The sequence below is a fragment of the Strongylocentrotus purpuratus genome, unplaced genomic scaffold (genome assembly GCF_000002235.5).
Source record: "Strongylocentrotus purpuratus isolate Spur 01 unplaced genomic scaffold, Spur_5.0 spur5_scaffold_13, whole genome shotgun sequence".
Lineage (NCBI taxonomy): Eukaryota > Metazoa > Echinodermata > Echinoidea > Camarodonta > Strongylocentrotidae > Strongylocentrotus > Strongylocentrotus purpuratus.
The window spans coordinates 24,635,489-24,653,285 of record NW_022145598.1 but is presented as its reverse complement, the minus strand read 5'-3'; the positions used below and the strand labels follow the sequence as shown (position 1 = coordinate 24,653,285).

Genomic DNA, 17,797 nt, shown 5'->3' with positions numbered 1-17,797 from the left:
CCTAGAAATGAAATGCTAGAGCGCCGTATGGCAGCTGTACTAAAGCCAGGATAATAATCGGGACTGACATGAGCGCTATGCAAGAACCCATTATTATTATTATTTTATTATTAGCGATGAGTTTAAATGATTTTTATTTACTCCATTTATTCTCGGTGTCTTAGAGGAACTGAAAAATTAGTAAAATGTTCTTCTCATACAGCAAACGGAAAATGGGCGTTTCAAAACTGTTAAAACTTTACGATCGACGGTTTTATTTTTTCAAGATTCAAGATTCAAGATTCAAGCAAACGGTAAATGGGTTCGAAATATGACATCAGTATAGAATGATGTATGCGGTGTTCGTTACAAAACTGTTAAAACTTTAAGATCGACGGTTTTCTTTTTTCGAATTCCGATCATAAATATCTTCATAATCAAACAGGCGATTGGCTTATAAAACTCATGGGATTCCTGATTGACCTAAAGGTTTATAATTATATATGATTGCAGCATAAGCTAAATCATTGATTTTGTTTTTTATCCGAGGCGAAGTTGATTTGATTGATTTGATTTATTTATTTCTGTTTGATTTTCTTTTCCTTTTGCATTTTTACAAATATAAAACAAACAAAACATTGCAAATTTTACACATTTCAAAAGAATATGATGTCGAATAAAGTAATGCTGGCTGTAACTAATCGAAAACATCAAACAGGAGGGTTGGCATAGTAAACAAAGCTTAATAGCATGTCTACTCTCAATGGATACATAATAATACGAATATGGAGGAACAAATATTGGTAAAAGGAGAAAGAGAGAGAGAGTGGGAGAGGGGGGAAGAAAGAGGGGGTGTACATCAAGAATCATAGATGTATGTGGTACAATGTTGTTGGATTTCAATCTGATAAATGAAGTAAAAAAAGAAGATGCACATTGAATATTGGGTGGCCAACTTAGGATGTATTATAGAATGAGAAGACTCACGAGGTTTCTGGACAATATTAATACAACCGTTAGACCATTGAGCTGGTTTATATAGACTGTAAACCTTTGTTTGTATACAAAACAGTGTTTAGTCAGTATCCCAAATATGCCACTCTTTATTCGTACGTTTAATTTAGCTTTTACCTTTAACTGAGGGGGGAATGGTCCAGTATTATTTGATATTGTATATGTACTTTTAATGTTATTGGTTCCATTTTAAGAGTAACAACAATATAATAAATTTACTGCCTTTAAATTTTTTCAAGCGTGTCAGGGGTCTAAAACAAGCTGTAATTGCAATATATTAGTCTTTCGGTTGACTGTCTAGATATCCTCAAATGCTTTAAATATTTAATTTCAGAACAAAAACATCAAATAACAAAATAAGACAAACTGAATTGGTTAGGAGGGAACGGGAAACTTAAAGATAAATTTCATTTGGCCTAAACAATGATACACGTAGTTTAATTCGACAATCAGATTTTGACCGTCACTCGTATTAACATAGGGAAAAGGATACTGCGAAGAATGGACCGGAAGACATTGTCATCATTTATTCTCCTCGTGACGATTTGCTTGTCTTGGGCCAATGAATTAGGTGAGTCTTTTTTTCTACTTTCTTTGCGACTTAAAGTCGGGTCAAAATAGCGTCTCAATATATTGTGCACTGGTCATGTGATTACATTGTAAAATAAACCGCCTGAAACCAGTTGGGAAGGTTGATTTATATCTAATAGTAAAAAGGAATTTACGTGGGAAAAAAAAGGAAAGTCGACATCTCGCTAAAAAAACAAAAAATTGGGATATGAGACTACATGCACGCACACACTTTTTTTCCATATCTATTTTTATTAGAGATTTCATTCAAAATAAATGATGATATAAAAAGAAACAATGTAAATAATCCATAGAAATACAAATCTTCATTTCATTTTCATAACACAAACATTATTAACAAAACAGTGAGCAAAGGAGGAGACCAATGGAATGAAATCACTAAATTTGTCTAATAAATACATATTTGTATACAATGCACCCTCTGTTACTATCCCCCGCCACCCATCAACCTATTTTGCTACTTAACCCCCCCCCCCCCCCCGTAAACATTCACATTAACACTCACAAGCTCGCACCTCACAAACATACACAGATATACACGCGCACAACACTGGACACATCATGCCTGTTCGCATTCATAATCCTTATTCACTTTTAGTTCTTCCCACTTTTGAGGTGCAAATTCAACTTGCCTACCTTCACTGCTAAGTTTTTTCTTCTCTATAAATTCCGCTATATATTTTTGTATCTTCACACTGGAAGGTACATGGCCTTGAGCCCGGTACAATGAAAGATTATATATTTAATAAATAAGATCAAAGAATTTTCACATTTATTTCTATTCGAATTATCAGGTAGTCCCATGGATATATCCCCCATTTCATTTCACAGATAGCGTTGAGAGAGGGAAAGGTCTTTGGAAGTTTAATAATTCATTGCTATGTGATATTGATTTTAAGAACAAAATTAAAAACATCATACAAGCTTTAAAGTCTAACCATAATCGAATGAATGCAAGAACTAAATGGGATATGTGTAAAATAAAAATACGAGAATTTGCCATGAAGTTTTCTAAACAGAGGCAGAAGGAAAAATCCAATCTGTACAAGAAAATGTATAATGAATATACAGAGGTTTGCAGAAAAGTTGACAGTAACCATACTAGAGAAGATATAGACAGAATGCTAGAAATAAAGAAAAAGATTGAAAAATGGCACACACATTTATGTAAAGGTGCATTTATTAGATCTCGAGAACGTTGGATGGAAAAGGGTGAAAAGTCAACCAAGTACTTTCTCAATTTAGAAAAAAGAAATGGGAAAAGAAAGGAATTAGATTGTATTACAAACAAAGGGAAAATAATTACTGGAAACGAAAATATTCTTAGAGAAATAACTAAATATTATAGGGAATTGTATTCTAAGCATACATTTAATGATATCTCTGATATGAAAAAGTATTTAGAAACAACAAACTTAACTACTCTTTCTGAAGAAGAAGGTTTATTATGTGAAGGACCGATCACAGAGAAAGAATGTTTTGATGCGTTAAATTCAATGAGAAATAACAAATCTCCAGGCAGTGATGGTCTGACTGCAGAATTTTACAAGTGTTTCTGGGCTGACTTGAAGTGTATGTTGATTGACAGTTTAAATGAAGGATTTGCAAAACAAGAATTGTCTGAAAGCCAGAAGCAAGCTGTTATAACATTACTGCATAAAAAGGGAGACAAGCGTTTAGTAGATAACTGGAGACCGATCTCATTGTTAAACATTGAGTACAAGATCCTTGCAAAAACGCTTTGTAAACGTTTGCATAATGTAATGGAAATTTTAGTCTCTCCCGATCAGACGGGATACTTAAAACAACGTTCTGCTGTGCAGAATATTCGTCTTGTCTTAGACGTGATTGACTACTGTAATAATGCAAATTCTCCTGGTATTTTGATTTTCTTAGATTTCAAAAAGGCTTTTGATAACATTTGTCATGATTTCCTATTTTTGTTATTAGATAGATTTAAGTTCAAAGAAACGTTTAAACATTGGGTCAAAACACTCTACAGTAATGCAACAGGCAGAGTTATTAACAACGGCTGGGTCTCTAAGGATTTCAGAATAGATCAAGGTGTAAGACAAGGTTGTCCGTTATCGGCTCTTCTCTTTATACTGGTTGCCGAAGTTATGGCTGTGAGAATAAAGCAAAATACCAACATAAAAGTTATTAGTATTTCTTTGAATAATCCACCTGTCGTTGAAGAGAATATCAAAATATCTCAATTGGCAGATGACACGGTAATTTTTGTTAACGCTATAGAAGATGGAAACACTGCCATAAAAGAGGTGAAAACATTTGGGGTCTTAGCAGGGCCAAAACTGAATTTAATGAAAACCAATGTCATGTCAACTTCTTTTCGAGAAGAATGCTTAGATAATTTAGAATGGACTAATGAGCCCATTAAATACTTAGGTGTGTACATAACTCAAAGAAAAAAAGAATCGGAAAGTTTAAATTGGAACTTGAAACTGGAGAAAGTAAATTCGTTGCTGAGAGTTTGGAAAATGAGGAACCTGACATACTATGGGAAAATAACAATTATAAAAACGCTTATTGCTTCCCAATTTGTATATATTGCGACATGTTTACCAATTCCACAAAAGTTTGTTGTCAACCTAAACAGATTAATTTATAGCTTTCTTTGGGGATCAAAAAAGGAAAAAGTAAAAAGAGCGGTTGTTACTCGCGCCGCAGAGGGGTGGGGTTTAAACATGGTAGATATCCAAACCAAATTCCAATCATTGCAATTATCTTGGTTTTCAAAATATATGAAAGGAGGTAAGTCGCAATGGAGAATACTTTTCAGATATTGGATCAGTTTTATTCAAGACATACCATTAATTTTGAAAGTAAACTGCTCAAGCAAAGACATGTTCTCGCTATGTAAGATGTATAAGTTACCAATATTCTATGCTAACTTACTCACATACTGGTGCGAATTAAGATATGTTCATTTCCTGAATGTAAGAGACATATGCAATGAAAGTCTGTGGTATAACAGTAACATCAAACATGAACGAAATGTTTTATTTTTTAAAAAATGGAATGTAAACGGAATCTGTAAAGTTAGTGATGTATTTGAAAACGGTCAATGGGTGTCATGCAACACTCTCTTCGGACGTTTGGGTACAAGTTCTTTATTAGATAGCTTCAAACTTTCGAAACTAAAAAGGGCTTTTCCAAAAGTATGGGTAGAACAAATAAGAAATACCAATTTTAACCCAATTGCAACAGAAGTTTCTGAAGGAATGTTTGAGATATCGAACTGCGACTTGATTAACTTAAGTCTCATGAAAGCAAAACACTTTTATATTCTTTTGAATGAGTTCAAAAAAGAAAATCCTCCGGTGTCATTGTTTTGGCAGGAAATACTGCAACTACCAATCAATTTTGAGTGGAGGCATGTTTTAGATTTTAAATTAAAAAAGATCAAAGACAACAGAGTGAGACAATTTAATTTCAAACTGCTTCATAAAGTTTTACCCTTCAAAGATAATCTTTACAAGTGGAAAATTACATCTGATATGCTTTGTACGTATTGCAATGAATCAGAATCGTTTATACACATTTTGCTAAGATGTCCCCAAGTCGCAGTCTTTTGGCAAAAAATTCATCATCTGGTAACGAACTTGTTCCAAAAAGATATTGAGTTAGAAGAAAAAATCATATTAATTGGTTTCAACATTGAAGACCCGAAGTTTCTGCTCATGAATGTACTAATTGTTTACGCACAATATGCAATTTATAAGGTGTATATACTTAATCATCTGAGAAGTAAATCCTTCAACAGTCATTCAATTTGGATGACTTTCAAAAGCGATTTTATGTTTTATGTCAATTGGCAATACAGAAACCAAGAACAATTAATAAGTAATATCAAGATGAATCTTTCTTAGTTGAACCTTTAACGCATTCATATTCATGCCTTGATCTTTCCCTTCCACTTTCCTTATGTTTCCCCTATTTTATTATATCAGTTTATTGATTGTGAATATATATATATATTGTCATTAAACTCTATATGCAATGTGGTTAAAATTATATAAAGTAATAAAGTGCCTCGTATGAGGAAAAGAGAAAAAAAATCCCCCATTTCATATATCTTAATTCAGCCAAGCCGAAATATTGAATACAAAATTGCCATTACGGTTAACTTTCGTGCAGTTAAGAAATATATGTAAGTAAGACTCTGTCTCTTTATTACAGAATGAACAGTAATTGTCCTCCCAAAACCAAAATCAAAACCTCATCAAAAATGTATTTGTGTAAACACACACACGCACGCACACGCACACACACATACACACACATGCACGCCTGCACACATATTTTTTATTTTTGTAAAGTAATTTTGTTCTATTCCTCCAAATTTTTAATACAAACACAAACATACAATTGAAAAAATAAACTTTTTAAAATTTGATTGCAAAAACTCATATGCAGTATATATAACTTAGTAACAAAGTAAACTTATAAATACCTTAAAATTACTATGTCCCTTTTGCAGACAACATCAAATAGTGTAAAATTTTGCAGGAATTATGAATATGTCATGTATGTCCTATCTGTGAAATATAAACGTTAACAGTGTCCTAATGTTCAAACTATGCAAGGAAACCCGTTTACTTGCTAGACTTCACTGGCAGACACTATTGAGTGACTGACTGGCTTTTTTCTTCTTTGGTATTAACAAACATAGAATGAGCTGTAAAGGGTACATGAGCGTTTGTCTACAGCAATAACCCACTTCTTGTAATGGCCAAAATTAAACTGATTAAATCTTTGCGCAGTATAAAAAGTATGACCATTCGGTACAATGGCCTGAAAATCAGACTATTACTTACTGGCTCTGTAGCTCTTAAGTCGATTCGAAAGCTAATTATTATTAGTTATTTTCCCGCTGAAAGACATTTTCAAGCCCCCCCCCCCCCCCACCCTTTTTTTTTAGGGAAGTCCTAAGTATTATCTTTCAAATGCTGTTAAAATACAACATTTTCACTTTTTTGGCCTGCAAATGGGACAAAGTACCCTAAAGAAAATTTAATTTTCTTTTGCATTCTTTATTTCTTTAGGAAATGTATTCCTACCTTTCCCACTCTAAGTGCTATTTTCTTTTCCTCATTCCTATAATTAAAAATGCTTTTGTTCATCTTTTCTAAAGTCGGTACTTGCCACCCCCCCCCCCCCCCCCCCGCGCGATCTTGACATGAATATAACATACTTCACCATGAAAATTATAGTATTACAAATTGTTACTCTATCTTAACTACCTAACAACCCAACAACTATATCTCGTCATTCTAAATATTTAATTTCAACAATAAATTATTTCAAAGGAAATCAGATTTTTTAAAAGCTTTGGTATGTAGGTCTAGGAATATTGATAAATCCAGATTAAGTGAAGCAATTTTATGCTCATTTACTGGTAATTTGTTACTGTTTTCCTATACTAGTGTACTTTGGAAAAACTATGTGTCTCTGACAATATTTTGCATCTAACATGATTTATTTAAAACACTTTTGCCAATTAATTACTGAATGCTCATTTTCATCTCATTCCAAGCGCCAATTCTCTCTAATTCTCTCTCTCTCTCTCTCTATTTATACTGTATATAATCATTCTCACTTATTAATTGATTCATCTGTCAGAATCATATAGTACAATTTAATGAAAGAAATCTACAAAATAAATGTATGCAGAGAAAATTTTATTACTAACAAAGATAAACAAATAATAACTGTACAAAATATTCATATAATCAAAGACAAATTAAGTAATATCTTTCTTTTACAAAACTGAATATTCATTATTTACAAACATAAGTACAAATAATGAAATACATTTCTATGATTCATATACAATCCATTTGTGTAAGGCAATAGCAAAACCATGTCATGAAATTGGAAAATTTTATCCCCTTTTAACCAAATGCCCAAATCTGGACATTTTCAAATATTTACAAATATAAATATATACAAATAATGAAAAACATATGACGATACAAATACAATTGATAGAGTCAGCCAATAGCAATACCATGTCTTGAAAACCGGACATTTTTATCCCCTTTTGACCAAACGTCAAAATCTGGACATTTTCATACATTAACAGATATAAATAAATAAGTACAAATAATAAAATACCTATGAATGATACATATACTCCACTTGTGTGAGCCAAATTTTAATCCCCTTTGACCAAATGCCAAAACCGGAAATTTGTATCCCCTTTGACCAAATGCCAAAACCGGAAATTTTTATCCCCTTTGACCATATACCAAAACCGGAAAATTTTATCCCCTTTGACCAATTGCCAAAACCGGAAATTTTTATCCCCTTTGACCAAAGTGCCAAAACCGGAAATTTTTACCCCCTTTGACCAAATGCCAAAACTGGAAATTTTTATCCCCTTTGACCAATTGCCAAAAACCGGAAATTTTTATCCCCTTTGACCAAATGCCAAAACCGGAAAATTTTATCCCCTTTGACCAAATGCCAAAACCGGAAATTTTTATCCCCTTTGACCAAATGCCAAAACCGGAAATTTTTATCCCCTTTGACCCAAATGCCAAAACCGGAAATTTTTATCCCCTTTGGGCATATACCAAAACCGGAAATTTTTATCCCCTTTGACCAAATGCCAAAACCAGAAATTTTTATCCCCTTTGACCATATACCAAAACCGGAAAATGTTATCCCCTTTGACCAATTGCCATAACCGGAAAATTTTATCCCCTTTGACCAATTGCCAAAACCGGAAATTTTTATCCCCTTTGACAAAATGCTAAAACCGGAAAATTTTATCCCCTTTGACCAAATGCCAAAACCGGAAATTTTTATCCCCTTTGACCAAATGCCAAAACCGGAAAAGTTTATCCCCTTTGACCAATTGCTAAAACCGGAAATTTTTATCCCCTTTGACCATATACCAAAACCGGAAATTTTTATCCCCTTTGACCAAATGCCAAAACCAGAAATTTTTATCCCCTTTGACCAAATGCCAAAACCGGAAATTTTTATCCCCTTTGACCAAATGCCAAAACCAGAAATTTTTATCCCCTTTGACCAAATGCCAAAACCGGAAAATGTTATCCCCTTTGACCAAATGCCAAACCGGAAATTTTTATCCCCTTTGACCAAAGCGCCAAAACCGGAAATTTTTATCCCCTTTGACCAAAGTGCCAAAACCGGAAATTTTTATCCCCTTTGACCAAATGCCAAAACTGAAAATTTTTATCCCCTTTGACCAAAGTGCCAAAACCGGAAATTTTTATCCCCTTCGACCAAAGTGCCAAAACCGGAAATTTTTATCCCCTTTGACCATATACCAAAACCGGAAATTTTTATCCCCTTTGACCAAATGCCAAAACCCGGAAATTTTTATTCTCTTTAAACAAACGCCAAACTAGAATTTGTTATCCCCTTTGACCAAATGTCAAACCAGAATTTTTTTATCCCCTTTGACCCAAATATCAAACCGGAAAATTTTATCCCCTTTGACCAAATGCCAAACTTGAAATTTGTATCCCCTTTGACTGAAAGCCTAACTGAAATTTGTATCCCCTTTGACCAAATGCCAAACCGGAAATTTTTATCCCCTTTGACCAAATTTCAAATCCATTGAATTTAACCCAGGCCAATTTAATGACCCTTCACCAAATGCTCAAATCTGGTATCATTCATTATTTACGAAAATAGATAAACCTTATACAACTAAGACGTACATAATTATTTACAATAAACGTTCATCTTGGTTAAAAGCTCAACTCAATCATGAGTTTGGTAAATAGCATCCAATTGTTTTCATCCCTGAAATATATGGTTGTCCAAATAAAGTTGATGAAAATACCATTTGAAAGCTTCCTGCATCCTAGTACTCTTTGTACAATATTGTCTTAATTCTTTCCTTTTTTAAATTATCCATACACCAAAAAAGTTTGAATTCATTAAGTACTGCGAATGAATAGAATTACACACCACATACCGTGAATGATGTGGAGTCAAGCAGGGTGGGTACATGGCAATGGAAATCACACAAGAGAAGCATGCAAAACAAAAGCTTCACATAGTTTGAAGCTGAATCAATAACATTTTAATAAATGAAGAAGATGCAATATAACCTAATCTCCAAATACTTTCAACTTTATATATCGACAAGATGAATGCAACTGTACTGCGTCTGCTACATGCCTCTGCCTAAATTCAGTCAATTTCATGGCTCAAGCTGTTCTTGAAATAATGTGATAACCAGAATTAAAGCCTACAATTAAAATTTGAATTTAATTTTATTTACCTTTGACCAACAAGCCGAAAGGTCTGATCACTTTATTATCCTCTTATTAGTCATGCAAACAAAATAGTTGAGATATGGTGATACCAAGCCTAATTTCATGCATATTGACTTATATGACCTTTGACCTACTAAACCTACTCACTATGGTGATGCCTAGTAGTACCAAGATTGAAATTCACAGCTGTAACAGTTGAGATATACAGTCAGACCGCTGCACGTCGCTAATGAGCATATCGTGCGTAAGTAATTATCATGCGCCTCAAAACAGCAAGAAGAATAATATCCTCAAATGAGAAGCTACGATATCGTGAGAGAATATTGCAATGACGGAGACTCAAATTTCTCGCGCATGCACAGTTTTTGAACAGCCATGTTTGCATAAGTTGATCTCCAGAAAAATTTCCTTTCATATGATGAAATGTTAATACATTTCCGCGAAATTTACGCTTGTACAGCACTGAGTCTAATTTTGAAAAGTTTTTGTTCCTAGTTTTGTAACTAGATTTTCTTTCCGTGAACCTGACCCGTTCGAAAAAAGAAAATATATTTTGATGGTGATATGTGTTCAGCAATGTCTGAAATTGCCAAACCAGTTGTCTAATTTGAGGTTCCCCAATAGAAAATTAGTGAAGTCTGCATGCATGCTTCCAAAATTCACATGAAAATCATGTTTTCACCGGAAATTGATACTCAAAGTTGGGTAAACTGGCACAAAATGGTCTAAAACGCATGCAAAATTGTCCTCCTCATCAGTGAAGTTGTGTAATTTTGTAACCCAAATTTGTATGGGCGGGCGCATACTATTCTTCAACCGGTATAATTTCTTGAAACGAACACTACATTTTTTCAATTTCAAACGTATCACTGTCCATGGTCAATCTTTGTAATCGATAAATATCGATCTAATAAAATGAAATGGGGTTGAAATAGCGCCATTATTCGCGCCTAGAAAACAAAACTCGAAGTCATACGTTCGTACATTTTTGACGAATGGTAGTTTGGTAGGTGATCAGAAATCTATGTATTCATATCTTCTTAATGTTGATTTTTTTTTTAATAAATGAAATTGACGCGTTCGAATCGCTACACTCTATACTGATTCCTAACAATGTCCGAAATAAAAATGAATTAAAACTGTTGTAAACATTTGGAGAATAAACAGCGTTTTACTGAACCACCTCTGTGGACATATCGCATTTTGCAAATTAACATTTTGTTTATATCTTAAGAATCCATGCCCCTGACAAACACTGTCCGTTATCCTTAAATCAAACTATGTATTTATTCCTTAATTCCCTGAGCTCTGCTTGCATTTCACCTGATAGTTTAGATGTTCTTGTAAGTTCAAATGGGGCAGTGATGACAGCAGACTCCGGGACCCACTCTAACCACGCTTGTTGCTCTCCTGATGTTGAAATGGTGAGTGGGTCCCACTGTGACGTGGCAGTACCAGTGTACCAATGTACATGTAGCTCTCCTGGTATGGTGTCTACTACTCTGCCAATCTGGGGCCATTCTTGGTGGTATTGGTCCAGATAGAATGCCCTCATGTTTCCCTCTGATGTCAGAACGGATTTTGTTTTTTTCTTTTTTTGGCCGATGTAGACCTGGAATAATTGAGAGGCAAAGGGTATCATAAGAAATTATTAACAAATTTCTTTTCTATTCAAAATTGCACACAGTCCAAATAACATCTAAGTCTTGGCAGCATTACATTATTAGATTATTAATGACAATTCACCACTTTTAATTACCTTACGGTATGTTAATGATGTTCTATATATTCACTCCTCATGGACATATTTTTATCAGCAGATCTGAGATAGTACTATTGTGGGGGACGATCATTAAGAATAAGTAAATTTCAATTCATTTATAAACAATGTCTGCCACGACTACTTTGTAACAGTCCTTTTTTATAACACTACTATTTTTCAATTTCACAAGGCATATTACATGGGGAGATTGGTCAACATATTGATGATAGGATTTGCTAAATTACCCTTAACAAAAACCTCAGCATAGTATATCATCACTCCATGCAATAAATTCATAGTGAATGGTCTTACACTATCAGGACAATGTAAAATATAATGCTATTATGAAAATCGAAACAAATGGAACGGTGGAGACATAAAAAGATATCTGCTTTAAACTCACTTGACATGGAACTTCCTCTTCTACCTCTGATTGATATGTGCTTGAAGACCCAGAGAGTTGTAGGCAGAGCTCATTCTCATGTTCTTCGGTGAGCAGAAGATCCATCAATGGCCAGTGACAGTTGAATTCTGCTTCACCTTCATACAACAAAATACAAACAAAATATATAAACCATTTTGTCTCTTTAATATCAACTTTAAGAATAAAATCATCTAGATTTACAGTATTTACACTGAATTACTGTAACATTCAGTTTATACTAAGATGACAAGATAACATCACCACTATCTGCTGCAATTGAAAAACTTAGTAAAGATACAAGTGAACATGTCAGTAAAACGGAATTTAAATTATAACTTTTAAGTATCGGAGGAAAATTACTAATAAAAAAGAGAATTTCATTACCTCTACATTTTCATAATTTTATTTATCTTTAATGGCATTTTTCATTCAAAAGGTCAGTACTTTCACAATTGTATAACAATTGCCATTTTCAGGGCAAGGAATTTAAATTGAAAGAAAAATGTGTCAAAACACTATACACAGGGTAAAATGTAATAAACCTCTTTGGAAGTGCGTGTAGGGATATTATATCATACTGTGGTGTGAAAAAACGAACCTACTTGAAAGCAAAGCTTGTTAGATGTAGGTTCGCACAATAATAATTATACTTAATACATTTATAACTTAATTTTGAAAAAAAATTACGGAATCAAAAAAATGTGACAGACAATAGAAAAACAAACAATTAAACGAGACAAAAACAAATCAGAAACATTAGCAGAATGACAAGATGATGATGATAAATGAAGAATATAAGAATGAGAGAGTAAAAAACAGAAAAGGGGGAAGACATGCAGGAAGATAAATAGAAGACAGAGAGAGGGGGTGAAGGGAGACAGAGAAAGAGACAGAGAGGGAGAGGGGAACTACTTATTATACTGATTCGTTTGCAACAAAAAGTGCTTGAGGGCATTTTTGAAACCCCTTAAATATAATGAGGGCTTTTCTTGTAATGTGCCAGGAAGGGCATTCCAATATTTTGGGCCAGTGAAAGTGAAAATCCTTAAATCAATACATGTCAATTCAAAATTAATCTTTCAAGTACCTCTGTCTTCTAAATGAAGCTGGTCGAGTGTTGACCTCCAAGTTTCCATTGCCTCAGCTGTCAAGAATGGCTTCATCTTCATAATTTGTTTGCCAAGACGAGGAAGATCCACCTTGTCGAAGTTTGGCGTGATGATGGCTGGTATTCCATCTGGGTGGTGAGTCAGGAGATGAGGGGAACCGCATGGAGAAATCCATTCAGGGGAGGATGACCACATCTTTGTTGATATGAGTGCACGACCATCTGGACCCTTTGTGATCCGGAAGACATGAGGTCTGCTATGCTGGCTGATGTCCTCAAGGCATGGACCAAGCCACTCCTTGCTGCTGTATATTGGCTGCAACCTCTCTGCTGTTGTCACTCCCTTGTTGAAGGATTTGGGGATTGTGTCGAGCAGTGCATCCAGAGTTGGGATGTTGGTTTTCTTAAGCCTTGTTGATACACGTGAAAAAAACTGATCAATATCCTCATGGGTATGACCCACCATTAGGAAACTCACCTTCACCTGTTTGCAAAAAGAGAATAGGTATGTCATTATAGGTGTTGTTTTGTTTTTTTTAACCAAATTTTTCCACATTTTCCAATGGCTCAGTGAGTGCATGCTTGTTCAAGGGACAGTATTGGAAATCAAAACTTACAAACATAAATTACCCAATATCAATGCTTATTATCTCAGAAAATGGCATTGTGTCCTCTCTCTTCAGAGTAAGTTAATTAGCTCACAGTATAGTGATTTTTTTTGTATCTGTTGATAGAGCCAGATGACATAAACTGTTTTTTATTGGCTTTCCAAAAAAGCTTTTTAGAAGGTTTCTTTTCCCTTTAATTTACAGACATGAGATTCTGAAATCTGACAAAATTGATTTGGGCTTAGGTGTAACAACAACATTCATTGGCCTTAAAAGGTAAACAGTGTTGAATCTGCTTGATCTGCCTCAATGTTTGTTCAGAACAAGCACGGCCTAGATGCTGATGAGAAAATATATATATATATATTTATTTTTTTTTGGAGGGGGGGGGGGGGCGGTAACCTCAGTTGTCCTCTACGCATACTGTAAGATAGAGGACAACTGAGGTAAACCCCAATCACCACCCACCCTATCAAGCTATCAATGAATGATTGGTATTACTTTGATATTGCTGCTGTTTACCTTTTTGAAGACTTCAAGCTCTACAAGAAGGCTCAGGAAGGCAAAAACGTATTTGTTTTTGTTTTCACGCCCGCAATTATCTAGCTGGAGGTACAGGACTTTGGGCAAGTTGGAGGCATATTTTTGTAGTATCCGCAGGAGGACTGTGATGGTGAGGTTGGGATCATGGGGGAATTCGTTCAAATCAATGAAAGCGTGTTGACCACGACCATGGACTATACCCCCGGTGACATGCGTTGGTAACTTCCACGCCCCATTCGTTGACTTTGCCTCCTGCACAAAGTGTGGTATCGATGTAGACTTCTGGTCCATCCCATCTATGATCACTGACAAGTACTTTCCAGGATAAGCCTTGGCCTTTTTCTGATGCTTGTAGTATTTTTCCCTTTCAGCTCTTTAAGAAAAGAAACAAAAAGGAACAGAGATATTATTACAAAAATGGTTCACTTGCATGTTGATAAAATTTTCATTGCTTTGGAAGGCCGGTTCAAGAAATTCAGAAAGAGCTATCAAGAGCATCCCTTACTCCTTGTGTATGCTACATGATATGTTGTGAGGGTTGGTATATACTAGGGCCTAGTATATACTAGCTGTTGATCAAGAACGGAAGGCACATGCAGCTACAATATGTAGGTCCACAATATCATTTATAGATGGTATTACTAGTTATAATGAGATCATTTGGACCATGGAAATCACATCGTTATCATATCTTGTTACATCAGAGCTTTTTATAAATAGTTTCTACTGTCTAATATATTCAAAATGGGTTTGATGTACATGTACTTCCATTATTTTGAATATCAGAATTAAAAGTATGTTCACTTTGATTTGTATTCTACTAAAATGGCCGGCCGGACTTCATATCCTATTCCCATTTTATATTCTAACACAATGTGGAAAGTTTTTATCCAGGCTACCAGCTACACAATCAAAATGATCATAAATATATACCTGACAGATAGTTATCATGGTAATAATTGTTATTGTATATACAATACTCTCCTTTGCAGTGTTCATAACAGAATGATATGAAATAGAAATGAATAAAAAATCATAAGTTATTACCAAATGCAATAACAATATGTAACACCTGAAACTCCATTAGAAAGTTACATACTGCATGTCCTCATGTTTTTTTAAATAAAATAATCTTAGTGTGATATAAATTGTACCCATCAATTTCACATGTACCTTCAAAATATAAGCACATGACCAGTACTCAACGTTCTCCTTTATACATGCATAAATCTAGAGCATTCAATAATGTCCATGTCTTACCTCTGCTGTTGGAGATGTTGTTCACGGGCTTTACACAGATGGCTACGTTGTTTGGAATCTGAACAGTTTTGCAGCTTGGACTTGATGGAAGTGCACATGTCACACTTTGCAAACCTATTAATCTATAAAAAATAAAGAACAAATGGTTCTTTTTCAAAACTTGAGAAAGTTGACAACTTTTTGGTTTTACTGCAATATAACTTCTTTTTTCTTGGCTCATTAACTGGTTTGAAAAGTAAAAAATAGAATTCATTAATGCTGAAAAAAGGGATTTTCTTCCTTTTATCCATGTAGTGAATTTGCTACACATGTAATGATGTTTTATTTGTGTATACAAATGCACACATGTAAACTGTCAAAGCACTATCTACAAAAAAAATAAATATAACTCATGTCATAATATGAAGCCTTTCATTGGTTGGGTTTGATCACTAATGCTGTCAACGAATTGGTCAAAAGAATGTTAGAGGGGGCCATATATGTAATCACAACAAATATTTTGCTCTGTATGGGTTCACACAAGCAAGCCAAGAGCAACTTGAGTTCAGAGCGCGGGTTGTCGTGTTATTATTTTCTCCCTTCATACTTTTTAAACAGTAACCAATACAATACCTGGTAAAATTTTACATGGTTGACTTTACACATACTAGCTGCACATAAATATTGTTGTTAGGTAATTGGTATCCTTTAAAGTTGCCTTAAACTGAACCTCCTAACTAGCATCATCTTTATAAACAGGTTTTGGAAAACATCTATGCATCCTATTTTCACATCATGCACCATTCTCACTTGTGGAAGTTTAAAATGCACTTGCAGGTTATTTTCTACATTTGCAAGTCAAACTTGTTCTGATACTTGCTCTAATACAAGTACATAGACATGTATAAGCACCCAGTTTTTTTTCTTCAAAAAGAATCTTGATGAGCAGTATCAAAGGGAAGTCCATTCTGGTATAAAATTAATTTTATTTAAAGCTGAAGAATGAGAAGAGCTGATCATTGAAAGTTTGCGAAAAGTCTGATCAGAGGAAAGGAAACCTAACAAATTGTAATTTTCTGTAATTTTCTATGAGCCCAAATTAACTCCCCCCCCCCCCACCTTGGGAGTTTATAAAGAAGATAAATAACATGTAAATCAAGGATAACTTACACTTGGTATGACAAGATGAGGAAGCTCTTCCCTCCACAATTTCAGAAAGTGCGTCTGGCTGCAAATGTTGACATTGAAGTCACTCAGTTCTGCTTTCATCATTTCATAAACTGAAATTCTGCTGTGACAAGAAGGCAGGTGTATTTTGGGAGAGTCAGGCATCCTGTCTCCACATTTTGCAGCAAAGTCTTTCAGCCAAGCCAATGCCGAATGGACTGATGACTTTCTCCTACCCTTCTGGTGGCTGTTCGGGGGCAGAGGTACCTTGGCTCCATCTAAAATAGCGTGCAAACCAACATATAAAGAGCAACATATTAAGAGCAACCTTAAATCCCATTTGTTTAATTTTGCGTTTTGAAGACAGACATTCATTCATTCTTTCATTTTTGTGTTTTCTTTCTTATGTAAATGTACACGATTCTTTGTCATGATGTATGTGTTCCTAATATTTTGAAGCGCCTTGAGCATTTAATTAAAATGGATAATGGCACTATATAAATCTCATGTATTATTATTAAACATTTGGGGGAAATACCTATCATATGGCAAAAAAAACAATATAAACCTGTGAAGCAATGTCTTTTGTTGCTCATTTGTTATAAGTAATATCTTTCAAAGGTTAAAAATTGATGTATCTTCCTTCAACCCAATATGATCTATCCCTTAATTTTGTTTCTGATTTTAACAGAATCAATTTATTTTTAGCTAACCCTTTAAAAATATATGTGGTAAAACTCACGTTGGCAAAGACGACGCATCTCCCAGAGGCGCTTTCTCCCTACTCCATGAACCAGGCGCCATGCTTCCATGCACACCCATGCTGTGCCCACTGAAAAGGAAAAATGCTTCTGTTCTCCAACACATTTAGAATGTGTGTTGAGGTACTGCAGAATCCAGCATCTCTGTTCATACAAGGTTTTGCTTTGAAATTGTGTCCTTGCCTCCAATGCCTCCTTACGAGAAACTGTTGATGTGCAATCTGACAAACAGCAGCGTGTGCCAAGAATCTTCATGATACCTGAAAATGAACATCAAAATCATAATGATTTTCATCTTTATGCAGCTAAGAAATTAGGT

General features: G+C 34.6%; 1 protein-coding gene across 1 annotated transcript; it reads right to left on the bottom strand.

Annotated features, from left to right (window-relative positions):
- Positions 1-8,921: 8,921 nt before the first annotated feature.
- LOC105445628 lies at positions 8,922-17,542 on the bottom strand. Its single transcript, XM_030983218.1, has 7 exons — positions 17,460-17,542; positions 16,721-16,995; positions 15,572-15,693; positions 14,291-14,684; positions 13,140-13,644; positions 12,032-12,168; positions 8,922-11,478 (listed from the first exon to the last, which is right to left on the bottom strand). The coding sequence occupies exons 1-7, from the start codon at positions 17,527-17,529 to the stop codon at positions 11,140-11,142; spliced, it is 1,842 nt and encodes a 613-aa protein (XP_030839078.1). The 5' UTR covers positions 17,530-17,542; the 3' UTR covers positions 8,922-11,139.
- Positions 17,543-17,797: the final 255 nt, after the last annotated feature.

Bases quoted from the DNA above. Each gene is read 5' to 3' on its own strand.
- LOC105445628 (XM_030983218.1), bottom strand. From the start codon at position 17,529: ATGGAAGCATGGCGCCTGGTTCATGGAGTAGGGAGAAAGCGCCTCTGG. The intron at 16,996-17,459 runs GTGAGTTTTACC...ACGCTATTTTAG, and splicing joins GATGCGTCGTCTTTGCCAAC to ATGGAGCCAAGGTACCTCTG. The intron at 11,479-12,031 runs GTGAGTTTAAAG...CAATTATTCCAG, and splicing joins AAGAGGAAGTTCCATGTCAA to GTCTACATCGGCCAAAAAAA.